This window comes from Crotalus tigris, unplaced genomic scaffold (assembly GCF_016545835.1).
Source record: "Crotalus tigris isolate CLP2741 ecotype Arizona unplaced genomic scaffold, ASM1654583v1 scf7180000018097.2503214, whole genome shotgun sequence".
NCBI lineage: Eukaryota > Metazoa > Chordata > Lepidosauria > Squamata > Viperidae > Crotalus > Crotalus tigris.
In genome coordinates this window covers 1253662-1269240 of record NW_024096820.1, presented here as the reverse complement: position 1 = coordinate 1269240, position 15579 = coordinate 1253662, and the positions used below count along the sequence as shown (strand labels likewise).

Here is a 15579-nt window from a genome sequence, read left to right as displayed (position 1 = left end):
CAAGTATAAATTAAACCCACCATCAAGACATAGCACAAAGTATCAATAAACAACTAGGGCTCTGTTATAGTCAGTAAAATAATATCAAACTTCAACTGTCCTGTGTAACAGCTCCATCTTGAAAGTTTTATGGAAGGACATCAGATTTGCTGCCAGCCAGACCTCCAGGAGAAAGCTGTTCTTCCTAAAATTATTGTTCTTTTTCACATATTGTTTTATTTAGTGGCACATTTCTGTTAAAAGAACTTTTCAAAGATACATTGGTAATGAATTACTAAACATTCAAGCACTGTGGTTTCTTTCAGTTGCTAGCTAAATTCAGTTTCCTTGATTTAGGAAGTCTTACTATGGTGATAAGGTTGAATATACTCAACATTAAGCCTCACAGCTCTTGATGAGATTTGTGACAGTTGAATAATAATGACAGTAAACAACAATGGAACCACTTAACCATAATAATACAGGAATTGATTAAACTTGCATGCTGCCTCTTTAATAGGGCAGGTCTGATTCTGGGCATCTCACAGCGATCAAAGAAATTGGAATAAAATGAATAGAAAATAAAGATAAAAGATGATCTAACTCTCCTGGGCAAAAGAGAGTCAGCTGCCCAAATATTATATGATGCATGGATGGATAAAATCTTAGTGGCATGATTCAATTAATTAATACTGCATTCATTTTTTATTATTATTTCCTCTCTCTCGTTCATTTTAGACAATCTCTGTATTTGAGGAGCGGGCACATATTCTGTACATGTCTTTGGAAAAACTGAAGTACATTGATGACCCTGAAGTCTACCTAAGGAGATCAGTTCTCATAAATAATTTAATGAAAAGAATTCATGGAGAGATTATCATGCAAAACAACTGGTGTTTTCCTACTTGCTCTTTTGGAGGTACTTCAAGTCAAGAGTGGTTCATGTCTCATGACTGCCCTTATAGGAAGCGTCTTCGGATGGCACGGGAGGACTGTGAAAAGATCCACACATGCTGTTTTTATCAAGAATGTGGCAGCCATTATTTAAGTCTACCATTATCTACTAATTCTGCAGTGGGGAATTCCAGTGCTTCTGTGTCTTTACCAAGTTGTTCCCAACAAGTGGAATATGGTAGCAACAGTTCCCCAGTTTATAGGAGTGACGAACATATACATGCCAATGAAATTTTCATTACAAATGCTGGGCCACATGGTAATCAGGACAAGTCAATATTCAGTAATGAGAAAGGAGGCCAAGATATGGATGGAGAACATGCTTCAGACTGGGATTCTTTGAAAAGTGATCATGCCATAGAATGTAAAAACAAATATTACAATTATTTTGAGATGGGTCACGATGACAAGAGCAACATGAATGAATCTTGGAAGAAGTGTTTACGAAAAAAGGAGTGTTTACCAGGTAGCAAAATTTGTTGCAGTAAAGGAAATAAAATATGAGCCATCTTCTGAATAATTTCAGTTTAGAAGCAAGCACAGTGTTGACATTATCAGAAAAAAATCAGTTTGGATCAATTTTCTTATGCTTTCATAGAACTGGTACAATTGTGTCATAAGCTTCATGGATACTTTCAGTGACTGTGGAGCAGATTCTATCAAAGCGTATGTATGGTCTGCATCATGAGCTATTTATAAATACATGGGATCCTGATAAAGAGCACAGTTGCACTGTATACTTCCATTGCTAGAAGAACCAATAAACCAGATGGAAAAAACACAATTCCTTTCATGTATCCCTTTGGGAACTTAGCATGAATTAAGAGGAATCTTCTTTATGCTTATCAATTAATTATACATTTGATAAGCAGATTGTTACCAGCGCAAGGAAGAATACATTTTGCCAATCAAAATGGCTTTGAAAAAGACTGCATAGAAATAAAATGGAATAGGCCCACTTTATGGTCCATAAGTGACATTATTCTAATGTATTTAAGTCTGGTTTTATTGATAGGGTACAATGCCCCCTTTTTATGGAGACTTAATTTGAAATGCTACATACAGTTCCAGCACATGCACAGTTTTCAGCTAAGCTACAAGAATGAACAAGCCTTATAGTGGTTTATTGCTATAATGGTAGAGATTTTTTGGTGCCTTACTTTTAATCTTAATTTTTCCAGAGTGAAAATTAAGTTTAAGAAAACAGCTACAGCAGGGATGTAACCTAAACAGGAAAAAATAATAACAGGGTGGATCAAATATTATTAGAATTCTGTCTCCTTTGAAATACAAAGCTTGATTTCCTATTCAACTGCCGCTATTCATTCTTTTTGCTCAATCGCTTTTTGATTTGCCATTTTAAAGAAAGGATTGAAGGAAAAAAAACAATAGAGATGTGTCTCTTGTAAACAAGCATTAGCTCTTTGAATATTTCTATGGCAACTGTTGGTTGCTTTGATATTTTTTCCCCTTTTTCTTTCTAGTATAATGAAGTTCATGAACCAATGGCATGCTTTATATTTTACTCTGTTTCATGTCATTTTCTCTTTTCAGAAAAATGTAAAGAGCATGTACTGGGTTTTCATATAATTGTAGGGTTTTTTATTTTGGAAAAAAGCACAATGTTAATAAATGATGTGGTGATATAAGATTTTTATCTGAAATGAATGTAAGAGTTTCAATCTTTTTTTAAAAATTATCTTGGAGAAAGAGGGGGATAATCTTCAATTATTAGGATTATATTTGGATTGTTTCTGGAATTTTTCATTTTAAAATATTCTGTCTAAAATTCAAGATCTTTAATTCCAGATAAAACACACAATTAATTTTGTTCCATTTAAATATATTTTTATAGTTGAAGGAATCAATAAATGGGAATAATCATTATTACATGACACCATTTAAAGGTCTGGCTGAATTAGGAGCAATCATAATTTCAGAAAAGTAGTTCATTATTGCTGCATCATGCCCCCCCCCTTTTTTTTTTGCAGAAATGAATGAAAACCTTTCATTTGGATCCAACTTATGCTTTAGTAGAATTAATTTAAAAACATTTAACCCTCTTAAAACTATTTACATTTTTCTCTATAGCTACGTGAATTATTCAAACAATTATAAAATAATGTTCAGTTCCTAGGCCTTACCCTAGAAATTATAATTCTTGTTATTCTGTGTGAACATCTTTGATGCAATTATGAAAAACATGAATTCTTGAATGGATTATTGCTTCCTTATAGAATATGCTTTGCATAGAGAAATCTTAGATTCATTCCTTACATTTTTTTTTAAGATATGAGGTGATACATTAAAAAAAAGTCTTTTGCCAGAAAATTACTGTGAGTCAGGGTAGATAATACAGGGTTAAAATAGTTTTCTTCCCTTCATTCAGCTTCTGATATGGAAGCAATTTAAATTGCAAATACTGGGATATGAAATATGTACTTTTTAACACTAGAAATTAGCTAAACTGCTATTATTAACTGATGCTAAGTGTATAGCTTCTTTCTAATCCCTTCATCAACATGATATGCAGAGTGTAGGTTCAAACTACAGTAAACCATAATATAGTTAGTTTTGGACTTAGAACGTTGTGTTAGACCAACTGAGCTTCGTGTTGTATAAATCCAATCAATTTGGCCAATAAGCTGTGTATAATACAACATACATACACACACACAAAACCTGAAGCAACTACATATTTGATTGGATAAGAAGTAACATTTTCTAGTAGGGTGACTTCAATATGTTTTTTTTTTCTTAAGACACACTATCTGTCTAAAATACTTGCTTAACCTTTTTACAACTATAGAAAGAGCACTCTAAATATCCAAAGAGAAAACCTGAGAGTTCATTTTCACTAGAAGTATAGCTTTAAGTTCACTGCATCCATGCCAGATAATTAGCAGTTTTAGAGTCTAAGAAACCTAATTTATAATTATTAGTATGTCCCTGCATCAGGAACCAAGCTTTTCCTATAAGAATCTGGCAAGCAAGGAAGCTAGAGATTGGATTTGGGAGGCAGGAGTAGCTGTCATGATGGTGTTGTTAAATGCATAGCCAAGGTCGCCATCTTGATTTTTTTCTTCTTCCTGCAGACATCCCTGATTAAGATATCTAAGATATCTCATAGCGCTATTCTGCTATTCTGACAAATATAGAGGGAGGCTGCTGAAGTAGAGCTCAGTTGCTCAAGATTCAACAGGAAGAGCTTAACTTCCTTGGCTCTACATCTGAGGACCAAGAAGCAGTCAAATGAGGTATCTGGGAAACATTTCTGCTCCAATAGCGAGGAAAGGGCCCTGCAATGCATTGTGTGGTCACTTTTCCTCAGCGTCATTTACATAACATGAGGCTGTCTTTAACTTTTTTCTGTACTGAGGACATGCAAAGATTTTTAGGGCTGGGGCATTCAATGTGGTATTGGAGGGCAGCATAGTAATGATCAGATCATATTGTGACACTCATTGGATTCTCTCTTCCATATGCAAATGAATTGAGCCATATCATTTACTTGTACTGGGAAAATAAAATTTGCCCTATTAAAAAATGGGAGCCACTAGAGATACTTGCAGAAAAGAGTTTTGTCTCCACATGGGCTTTCCTCTTTATTTCCAACTAATTTTAAGTGAAAGAGGAATCATTGGACCATTCTATTTTCTTTTTTCTCCTCCTTATTTTTCTATCTCCCTTCCCTCTGTTTTTATTTTGCATAAGAGAAAGAAAAACAGATATAAAGTAATAGCAGCATTCCCAACTTTTGTGACTGGCCATTTTGGTCAAGAGCCTGCGGTCTGTTTTCATGACATAAACAAGCATGCACCCCCTTTCCCCAATAATAGATATATACTATGATGCGCAAGCAGCAGGGGAATGAGAGTAAATGAATCTGTGCAATGTCGACAATTTTAGAATCCACCTAGCTGCTCCAAAAAAGAGTCAGGGAAGCTCTCAGCCCCCGCTTTGCTTCCCCTTCCAGTTTCTCAAAGACTGGGTGAAAAAAAAAAAAATAAGAAACCCACACAGGCTTCAAATAATTACGATTCAGGGTGAGGGAGTTCCTTATCCAGATCCCATCAATTTCTACTAATTCTTCATTACACATGTGGCAACAAGGAGGTGGATTAAAAGCCAAAATAACTACAGAAATGCATAGAGAATGCATAGAGAATGTTTTAAACTTTGATATTTTTTACAGGACTTCTCTAGGACTTTGTCATCTTAGAAGAGACAGGAACTAGCTAACCATCTGGCTAGCAGTCTTGGATGGTATTAATTTAACTTTTGGCAAGACTGTGTCTCCTATATCTAAATTCATTCCCCAGGGATTAGCTGATTGAGTCAACTCAAACATTTTTAATGCTACTATGACACATAAAATGTCCCATGTATGAATATTCAAGATTCTTCCATGGTAGCCACTGTATTGCTATGTCATAGGTATATGTCATGTGCCCATAGGTCCTGCTTATAGAGAATTAAATATAAAATTGATATATGCCAAAATGGGAATTTTTACAAGGCTGACATTTACATTTTAAAAGGTTGTCCCACCTTTTTTTCTCCAAGACAAAAGCATTTTTATTATTGCTATCAATATTAAATATAGGTCTCATTCATACAGTGTATGAGTAGGATCATTTAGTCATTTGTCCACATGGACCAATTTTTTAAAAAGTTGACTTTTCTTGTGTTAGATTCAGCTGAGAACAGAAAGATCTGTTCTTCCTTTTCCAATATATGTCAAACATTGAATGTTTTAAGCTTAGATATTTAGATATTTGTATACTAAGATGATGTTGTAATAGTGTTTTTTTTCTTGATATATATTTATTAAAATTATAAAACATTTTCATTTAAAAATGTTTTTCCTTTTTTGACATCAAGAAAACATTTAAGCAAATATTTGAGCAAGTGAAATGTGACTGATAAAGTTTTAATTGGTTAGATCAGCTAAAGACATCAAAGCCCTTTTTTCCCTAGAACACTTTGTAATATTGTTTTGCTTTGTACATGAATTGTATATTCTGAACGAATTGCTACATTCCTAAATATAAGCCAGACTTAATTTTGCTTTCCTAATTTAAACATTATTTGTAAGAGTATTGTATGTTGTCAGCTGTGCCCATTTTAAATTTACCAGCCAGGTTGTTCCCTTCCTCCTGAACTGAAGTTGGCTTGGAATCCCTAGGCTACTAGGAGGCTGAATTCCTGTTTTCAGTTTTAAGGAAAATATTTCTCATGTTTATAGTCTGTTTTAGTGAGGAGATACAGATGTATTGAATTAAATTAAGAGATTTCCTAGGAGACAATCTGTTGGTTGAAACTCCCTAATAATGGAAGATGGGAAAGCATTTTTGTGTAGTCTCTGGAAATCTTTAAGAGATTGAAAGATTCACTGAAATGGCTTAGAACAGCATATCTCAATCTTGGCGGCTTGGAGATGTAAGGATTTCAACTTGCAGAATTGCCAGCAAATATGCTAGTTGAGGAATTTTGGTAGTTGAAGTCCACACATCTTCAGGTCGCCAAGGTTGAGAAACACTTGCCTAGAACAATTAAGCCATAGAATACAAGGGGATTTGATTTTAAGAGAAATAGACTATGTTAGGTTAACAACCCCAGAAAATTTGTTACTAATTGAAACAAAATGGTGTTTTCAACTAAAAAGCTCCTAGTACTTACCTATTTTGTCTTTGTTTCCTTAATGGACTTTTTCTAGGGGAAAAAATGAGAGGTCATCAAAGGGTACAAATGAAAGGCACTTTTCTTTGAAATCTCTTAATACTCAGTGGATTGGTCAACGTGATTAAATAATAATGACCTCTCCAACTACACCCTTTGCGGTAAATGACAATGTGGTTTGTTTGATTAAGGGTCAGTACTAGTGTGATTCCTAAATGTCATTCACATAAGTTTATAGCTTAGCACAATGTATGAATCTAATTTTAATTTTGTAGATATTTAAAAGAGCAAAAAAGGAATAATTATTCACTCTTCTCATAGAGACTAGTATTTGAATTATGACAAGTAAATTGTAGCCAAACAACCTTCCCTAATCTCTCTTAGACTGCTTTTCCTAGTTTTAGATCCCCAGATGATTTTAAGGAAAATAGTTCCAAGTCAGCATTAGCCAGCATCAAATTTGGTAGGAGTTATAATAAAATATCTGCTGACCCATAGCTGAAGAAGAGAAATTTCAAAAAAAATCTAAACAATTCAGCAATGAAGCAGATGAAAAAAGTTATGCTTTTTAATATCACTAGAGGAGTTTTTTATTTTTATTTTTTAAAGACTGCAGGCACTCAGTCAAGTTGTAAAAACTACTGTGATACATGATAATAGATCCCAGTATGCATCTTTTACTTTTTTCATATTTTTAAACAGATAACAAATTAAAACAATACTGTTTGATTAAATAATATGCCTGAGGATAATAATTAGAAGACTAAATTTCTTGTCATAAAAGAATTTAAACAAAATTCAACAAAATTAGAGGAGATAATATATTAAAGGTAGGATAAAGATATCCCATAAATTATTTTATTTTAATATTTTTTAAATTTCATGCTGCCCAGCTCCATATGACTCTGGGTAGCTCATAATGTGCCAGAGAATATAAAAAAAACCCAATATAATAAAAACATTATGAATTTGTTATGACTTCTTACTAGGGCTAAACAGAAATGGCTACCATGCTTTTAATGACCTAACTGGAACTAGTTAAATTACAAATATCATCTGATGTTTTACTTTGTACATTAATTGTACTGTACATTCTAAAAGTACTGCTACATTCCTGGATGCAAGTAGAAGTTAGTTTTGCTTTTCTAATTGGAAAATTATTTTAGTGTATCTGTGTTTTGTCAATAGTTCCTATTTAAGACTTACCAAAGTGTTCCAGTAAAACCCTCCCTCCTAATACAAAATTCATTAATTTTTACACTGAGACTTCTATCATGGAGAGGGTTGGCAAAACCCATAAACCTGCTCTCTAATAAAGTCTTGTCAAAGAACAATGTTCAACACATGGTTTACATTAAGCCATATTGTGATTTCTTTAGTTTGGGCTTAGCATGTTGAGCAAACCTAACAAACTGTGTTTTGTAAAACATATTTTATAGTTTAGTATAATGTGTCAACTCAGTCAATAATTATTCAATAACATATCTTATGGTTTATTGTAATATATAAACCTAGTTCATGTTGAGATAAATCATGTTGAAAAAATACACAGAGACATAGACATAAAAGTGTATGCAGTATATCAATGCATAATATAACAGTTTGCTTGGCAGTCTTATGAAACAGGATACCCCCTTCTCAAATAATGTGCTAATTTTTAAACATAGTTAATTAGAACTATACTGATTTTCACCATAGCATGTATATCAGAGATTGAAGGAAGTTGATGGTGAGGCATTAATTTTCTAACATCTACAATGATTCATAAAATAGATAACCACATTTTTCCTTTATATAAACAAATGATTAAGCATTTTGCATGCCATGTTGCATTTCTGTTAGTCTGTGATGAGGACACTATGTCTACCACAGTAATACCAATCAGCAGTGCTGATTCTGTCTTTTGGCATATAAAAGTTACCCTAATTAGGACTTAATCCTGTGCACAATCAAATTTTGACCTTGGCAAGAGTTCACTTACTTAGCAGTCATCATGACTAAGCTTTACTTCCAGACAACTAGATTTTCAAGCATGAAAGTGACTGACTAAAGAATCTCTCCTTTGTTATTATGGTCTCTTTGTTACCATAAAATATGCATATAGTTGTAGAATAAGAAATATAACTCAAACAATACAATGAAGACGGTTTTTAAAATATATATTTTGATAGAAGCACCATGCAAATGCACACAAACATAGCATTATGAGCTTAACATACAAGTGGAAAGTCTCCAGTATGTTCAACATGTTCAACAAATAACAATCCTAGGGAGAAATGGATTAGCACTTAATATTGTATACAATCATATACAACATTGTATGCAGTGTATACAATTGTAAAATTATCCCAAAAGATAAAAAGATAATTATAAAACAATTACGGTTATCCTGACTAGAAATTATGAGGGGTAGCCTGAATTAAAAAAGGTGAAATTTTTACTTGCCATTATCAACAGTGAGTTTAATTAGCAAATTTTGATATAGGCATTTCTAGTCATTAATTCAATAAAAATAGGAAATCGTATCTGTTGCTGAAGCAGATGGAAAGCATTGTCTGACTCTGATACACAGAGATTCCCTTGCGATGTTGCAAAATATCTCAGGTCAATTTTATTTTAATACATATTTTGTCCTGGCAGTCTGCCCAGAAGAAGTTAATCCAGCTCAAGATTAATCTGAGAATGTAAGAGATGCATCCAAGACCATGTAAGGCTCGGTTTGGCCCTTGTGAACTAAAAAGCTACAAATATTGAGTGTGGAGCAGCTCATGAAGGATGTCAGAATGAGATTGTTTTCCAAGTTGAGATAATACAGACTCTTCAAAGCTAGATGAATGGTCTTTTAAGACTATGGTAAGATTTGTAACCATATTTATCAGTCCAAATAATGCATTTGGAATATTAAAAGTAGCCCCACTATTCTAGGAGTCTGTGTTGATTATTGATAACACAGTATTGAAATCTCAATACTTTCATTGCCTATCTGCTATAGAATAGTGTTGCTCAATCTTGGCCGCTTAAAGATGTGTGGACTTCAGTTCTCAGAGTATCCCAGCCAGCATGAAATAGAATAGAATTGTACTGCATAATGGGCTACTGATATATCTCATTCTCCCAGCTCCAAAAGGAATACATTGCATTAGAAATATCAATATACTTGAAGAATCTGGCAAAGACATCTAGGGAAAATGAAGTGGAGAAGTGAGCCAAATCAACCTCAAAACTATGTACATGAAAGCCATAGAACGAAGAGGTAAGGAAATTATGAACCATACTCAAGAGCAGGAGGTACCTTTGCCACCAACAATTTTCCGCTGTTTCCAGGCTTTAGCATCTGCAGCAGCTATTACCATCTTGGATCCATCAAGTGTTTCTAGATCCAGATTTACTTCAGTGTTTAATTCCAAAAACTAAAAGCATGCAAGGATCAGAATCTGTGCTGAGGAACTACAATTTTAGAAGTAGCAGAATATTTAATATAACGCTGCCCTTTCTGACTCCCTCCCCCATCCCCCTGCCACCCATGTAATGGGTTGGCTGCCTTTGGCTATGATTGCAGGGCAGCTTGAAGCAGCTGGCAAGCAACTATTAGCATAACAAAGAATGGTATTATAGCATTGTTCTATACACTTGTGAGCCTTCAAAATATCTTGATGCTCATGTGCATTTTACACACAGTTAAATTCCTTTTAGAAGTGTGTAAATTTTAAATGTGCTTTTTGGACATCCATGGGAGAAAAATTATAGCTTTATAACTGTGCTCCAATTTTACATAGATATATTATCTTCTGTAATATCTGCAGATAATTGTCATATCCTCACCAACCTCTCATTACAGCTATAATGCTGTAGGCTTTAAATGGAAGATTCTCATACATTAATACATTCTCAAAGTAGAGATAGTGCTGAGATGAGACTTAAGACAGAATATATCCAGATTTGGAAGACCTGCAATATAAATATAAAGATTCATACATAACATTTAATGCATCTGAGAATGAATCCTTGATCTCAGTTTAAATTTAATGACACTTCACAATAGCTGAAGGTATCCCTTGTCATAGAGAAACTCCCATGCCCTCTATGTATGTTTGGAATTTGCTCTTTCTCTCTGCTAATTAGTGTTGACCACAGGATTAGGGCTGGCTAGTATGCAGTCACAAGACTCTATAAACTAGCCAGGAAATGACTTCATATTTGAAGGATCTCCTGGTAAGTCTTTTTGGGAAAACCCCTTGTGAGACAATAACTATGATCTGATCAGCAACCACTTTATTTTCCCACAATGTACCTGATGTGGCATTTCTCCAAGACACTGTGGCTAATTGTGTGCTACTTAGAAATGTTTCAGATACAGATGCACCTGGCAGAGTACACACAAAAGGCCTATACATATTGATTACACAATTTATATGAAACAGTCTATACTATGTAGTATCCAAGATGTCTAATAATAAATGCACACCTTCACTTATGCTGCATAAAAATAATCAAAATTGAAATTACTTTAGCTCAAATCGAAAAGCTCTGGTTTGAAGGAAAAGTCATTATTCCTTTCTTGAAAGTGGAAAAAAATGGGACTGAACATAGTACTATATTGCTTGGTAGCAACCTAGCAAAAGTCCCTTTCTTGCACACTCACCAAATGGATCTAACAAAGTGAAGGCATTATTAAGGTCACATAGTCTTGTCCTGCTAATGTTTCCATTCAGTATTGTGAACTACATGACAAGTTTCTTCCTGTTATTGTACAGTTATTGTCTTCAAACAACGGATCTGAGAATACCTACAGGCAAACAAAGTCATAACCAGAAGCCAACATGGGTTTGTCAAAAAATGATCATGCCAGACAACTCTTTTTTTTTTACAAAATTTTATTGAATATACAATTAAAAAACACAAAAGACACATTAAACATAATACAATTAAAGACAAAAAAGACACATTGGACATGATACAACTTCCCTGTTTAAATGATACTATTAATATTACCTTACATTAAGTTATTACATTGTTACACAGTGCATATTCTTTCAATAAAATACATCCTAGTTAAATAACTTTTGGTTCTGTCTGATATAACAAATATTAAAACAAGAATTTCTAAGTTATCTACTTAATCATCAGCCTTTGTCCCAGGGTACCTCTTTAAATCCAACCAATTATACACTTTATTCCAAATTTCAAAGTACTCTGTTTCTGTTTTATTTTTGAGTTCTAATGTCAGTCTGTCCATTTCCGCACAGGATAGAATTTTGTTTAGTATTTCTTCTTCGGGGGGGGGGGGTTCTTTTCTTTTCCAATTTTGAGCATATGTTAATCTTGCTGCGGTTAAAATGTGCAGAATTAAATATAAAGCTCCTTTGCTGATCCCTAATAAAAAGAGTTCTGGTTTTACTTCAGTTTTTAATGATAGTATCTCTTCTAACCAATTCTTTATCAAGTGCCAAAATTCGAGCTTCTGAGCATTTCTACCACATATGATAGTAAGTCCCTGGTATTTTCCTACATTTCCAACATAATGGTGAAGATTTTTTGTCTATTTTTGCTAGCCTTATAGGGGGAAGGTGCCACCTGTAAAACATCTTGTATAAATTTTCTTTGTAAGTAATAGCTAATGTTAATCTCCTATTCCTGTCCCATAGTAATTGCCAATAATCTAACTCGATATTATAGCCGAAGTTTTTATTCCAAATTAACATTGTATCTTTTACCTGTTCTGCTGGCATACTTTGTTTTAATAAATATTGGTAAATCTTTTTTTATCATTTTGTCTTCAGTTCTTAGCAGAATTTTGTCTAGTTCTATATATTCTAGTTTAATCCCAGGTTCTTTTCTATCTTTTCTATATCGTGATTGCATTTGCGAGTATGCCCACCATTCCAACTCTATGCCATTTTCTAATAGTTCCCCTCTTGTTTTCAATTCTCCGGTCTCATCTAGAATGTTTTTATATGTAATTACCTTTCCCAGGTTCATAAATTTTGGGTGCAAAAAAATCTCCAGTGTTGAAATCCAATTGGGTATTTTCATGTAATTAGATTTTTTAATTTTAATCCATGCATTTAGTAGTGCTCGTCTAATATAATGTTTCTGGAAATATTGGTGTGCTTTGTATTTCCCATCCCATAGTATCTCATGCCACCCTGTCTGGTCATGCCAGACAAGTCTTATGCATACTTTGACAAAATTAGTGGACCAGAGAAATGCTGTGGATATAATTTCAGTAATGACTTCAGTAAGGCATTTGTTAAAGTAGGCATTTGTAAGGCATTTGTTATACTACTTGATAAGATAGAAAAATGTGAGTTAGACAACATAACCACCAGATGGATTTGTAACTGTGATTAGTTTGCACTTTGTAAGTTATGAAGGGATTTCTTTCTTTTAAAAAGAGTGCTTGTGCTTTAAAACAGGTGTGTTGCACATGGACCAAATAATTTATTCACCAAATTTCAAAAATGGTAAGTTCAGACTTTTGGCAAAGACAGTGTCCCTTTTCTGGCTGCTGGTAGGCTAAATAGAGAGGCAGCCCTTCCATAGTTTCACCTACAGCTGGTTTTGCCTTTACCTATCACCATTAGGCAGCCCTTAAAATATTACTTTGACTTCTCATGTAAAAGCTGCATGACAACAAATAAGATCCAGCTTTGGAGTCAGAGCCAATGATATCAGAGGAAAGCACCTGGTGAACCCCATGTCAGGACAGCACTACTGACCTCAAGAGCATTGGCATTTGCTTCTTATCCTCTTTCATGTTGCTGTCTGCTCCCTCTCTTTAATGCATGGCTTGCCAGAAGATCCTGAACAGGGCTAAAGTAACTATTGCATTGGGTGCTACACCAGGACTGGAGGTGAGGGAAACAAATACAATGACTTCTTCCCAGCTGTGACCTACCTGGCAAATCAGTTATTGCATGGACAAATTTGGAAGAAAAAAGTGATTAACTGGAACAAAGGCAGACTATAACTCTACTAAGATTAGGATTACCAGATATCGGAACAGGCAAAGTTGGATGTGGACAACTGGAAAGGAGGAAAAGTGAGGGCAAGGGAATGGGAGGACATGCTGTTTAATTTTTTTGGCATCCATGACAAAAATTACAGTGAAAAAGTAAAAAAAAAAAAAAAATAAGTACCTAGACCTAAATGTATATCAAATTACTTTTTCTAGCATCAGAAAGACTGGTTTTTCAATCTTAATGTTTTTCCTACAGAACATATCCTAGCGATGATATAGAACTGACAACAACACACTTTTCAAATTTCACCATGGACACTTTGATGGGTCAGGTGATCTACAGACTACAGATATCATAGATCTGAAGGGTGGGATTGAAGCCAACTGCTGAAATCAGGAAGTAACTTAAATAATGTAAATCTTAGCTATTGAATCTGTTAACAGAGGATGGAAAGAAAGAAGCAGACACAGGGTCATACTACACAAAAGTGTGAATACCAACTATTGCAAAATCAATCCCCAAAACAAAACAAAACCATTACCCCAAGACTCTAAAAAATAAAACTGAGAATCTTTGATTTTAAGGGTATGCTTGCCAAACAAGGGACATGAGAAAAACAACAACAACAACAAAAACCCAACAAAAAAAGGACACGTTCTTTTGCCAGAACTTCTGTAACCATATACAACAGCAGCTTCTAGCAGATCCAGCCAATCAAGGCCAGGTTTGAGGAAGACAGGAAGTAAGAGTTCATAGTTGTAGGAATAATATCCAGAAGGTGACAGGCTCCCATCCCTGGTGTAAATCATTCTAAGAATAAGGCAAGTTCATTTTCCTTTTGGATAGTGTGCAACCTGGGCCTAGAAGGAAAAAACAGGTGGATCAAGTGGGGCAGCTATGACAAGAAGAAGTCTTGTTCAGGACACCTTCCCCAAGTCTTGAGCTAATATTGTTTTGAATGAAACTTGCTATATATTTGTCATGCTTGCAGCTTTTCAGGACACAGAAGGCTCTGCCCAAAGGGAAAAAAAGGAAGGAAGTCTATTAAGAAGATTGGAAGTCATACCTAAAATTGTAACCAGCCCCCTCCCTTTGCCCCAGACCCTCAGACCTTCTGCCTAGAGCTGATGCCTGGTAAGAGAAGAGAGAGATGCCTGAGGCAGGTAAGGGCATGATGGATAAGGCTACCTGTGAGACCTGCCAGTGGGAGGTGCTGGCAATGGAAATCTAGGTTACTTTCTGTCAAACCGGTTGCTAGGGAAATTACACATACCAGGATTTAGAGTCATTGAAGAAAATAAGAGAGAGCAGTAGAGCAATCAGTGGCATTTTCCTGAAGCTGATTCTCCTTTGGTTTTTTTTTTTTTTTTGCCTGTCAGAGAGATTTGCTGCATAGAGATGCTACATGCTTTCAGAAGGAAGGATTTTAAACTGAAATCCTCATCTGTAACTTTGCTTGCCTATCTCAGTTTGAGAGACCCGACAGAGCAGGAAAAAAAGTAAATCTCCATTAGGTGACAAATTCTGTCAGCGTGTCCTCCTCCCACTAACCCTCATGTATGTGTGGCAATAAAGGAGGAAGACTGAGGAACGTTATGGTAGCCACATGCCATTCATTCCTATTAGATATTCTTGTCGAACTGAAATACTTTTAACAAAAATATTAATTGCTTAGGTATAGCACTGAAGCAGGATGGAGTTCATAGCACATGGGATATGACTAGGTTTACAGTAAAATGTAACATTGATTATTAACCAGAATTTTGATTAAAATTCTTGGATACTTACTTAAAGTCTTTTGGTGATTTGGTTTAGCTTGTTTATAAACTGCTTTTCAATTCTTTTTGTAGAAAAGTTAGGAATAAATGTCACATATCAATTGAAAATATGTGTTCTTTTGAAGGATGGTTAACCACAAAAGCAATAGTATCTGCAGCTTTGATAACATTCCTAACTTTGGGGAGGTATCTCCCCCCCCCCCCCGCCAAAGTATTAGAAAAAG

At 34.6% G+C, this 15579-nt stretch overlaps 1 protein-coding gene across 5 annotated transcripts in view; it reads left to right on the top strand.

The window, feature by feature from the left end:
* The window catches only part of SERTAD4 (SERTA domain containing 4), a 58774-nt gene that overhangs the window by 23217 nt on the left and 19978 nt on the right, over nucleotides 1–15579 (top strand). For 3 of the 5 annotated variants that reach the window (XM_039347669.1, XM_039347673.1, XM_039347672.1), the window contains exon 4: nucleotides 718–1399. In XM_039347669.1, the coding sequence (XP_039203603.1) occupies nucleotides 718–1399 (682 nt within the window). Of the gene's footprint in view, nucleotides 1–717; nucleotides 12376–15579 lie in introns of those variants that run through there. The other 2 variants (XM_039347671.1, XM_039347670.1) reach the window with 2 other exon arrangements.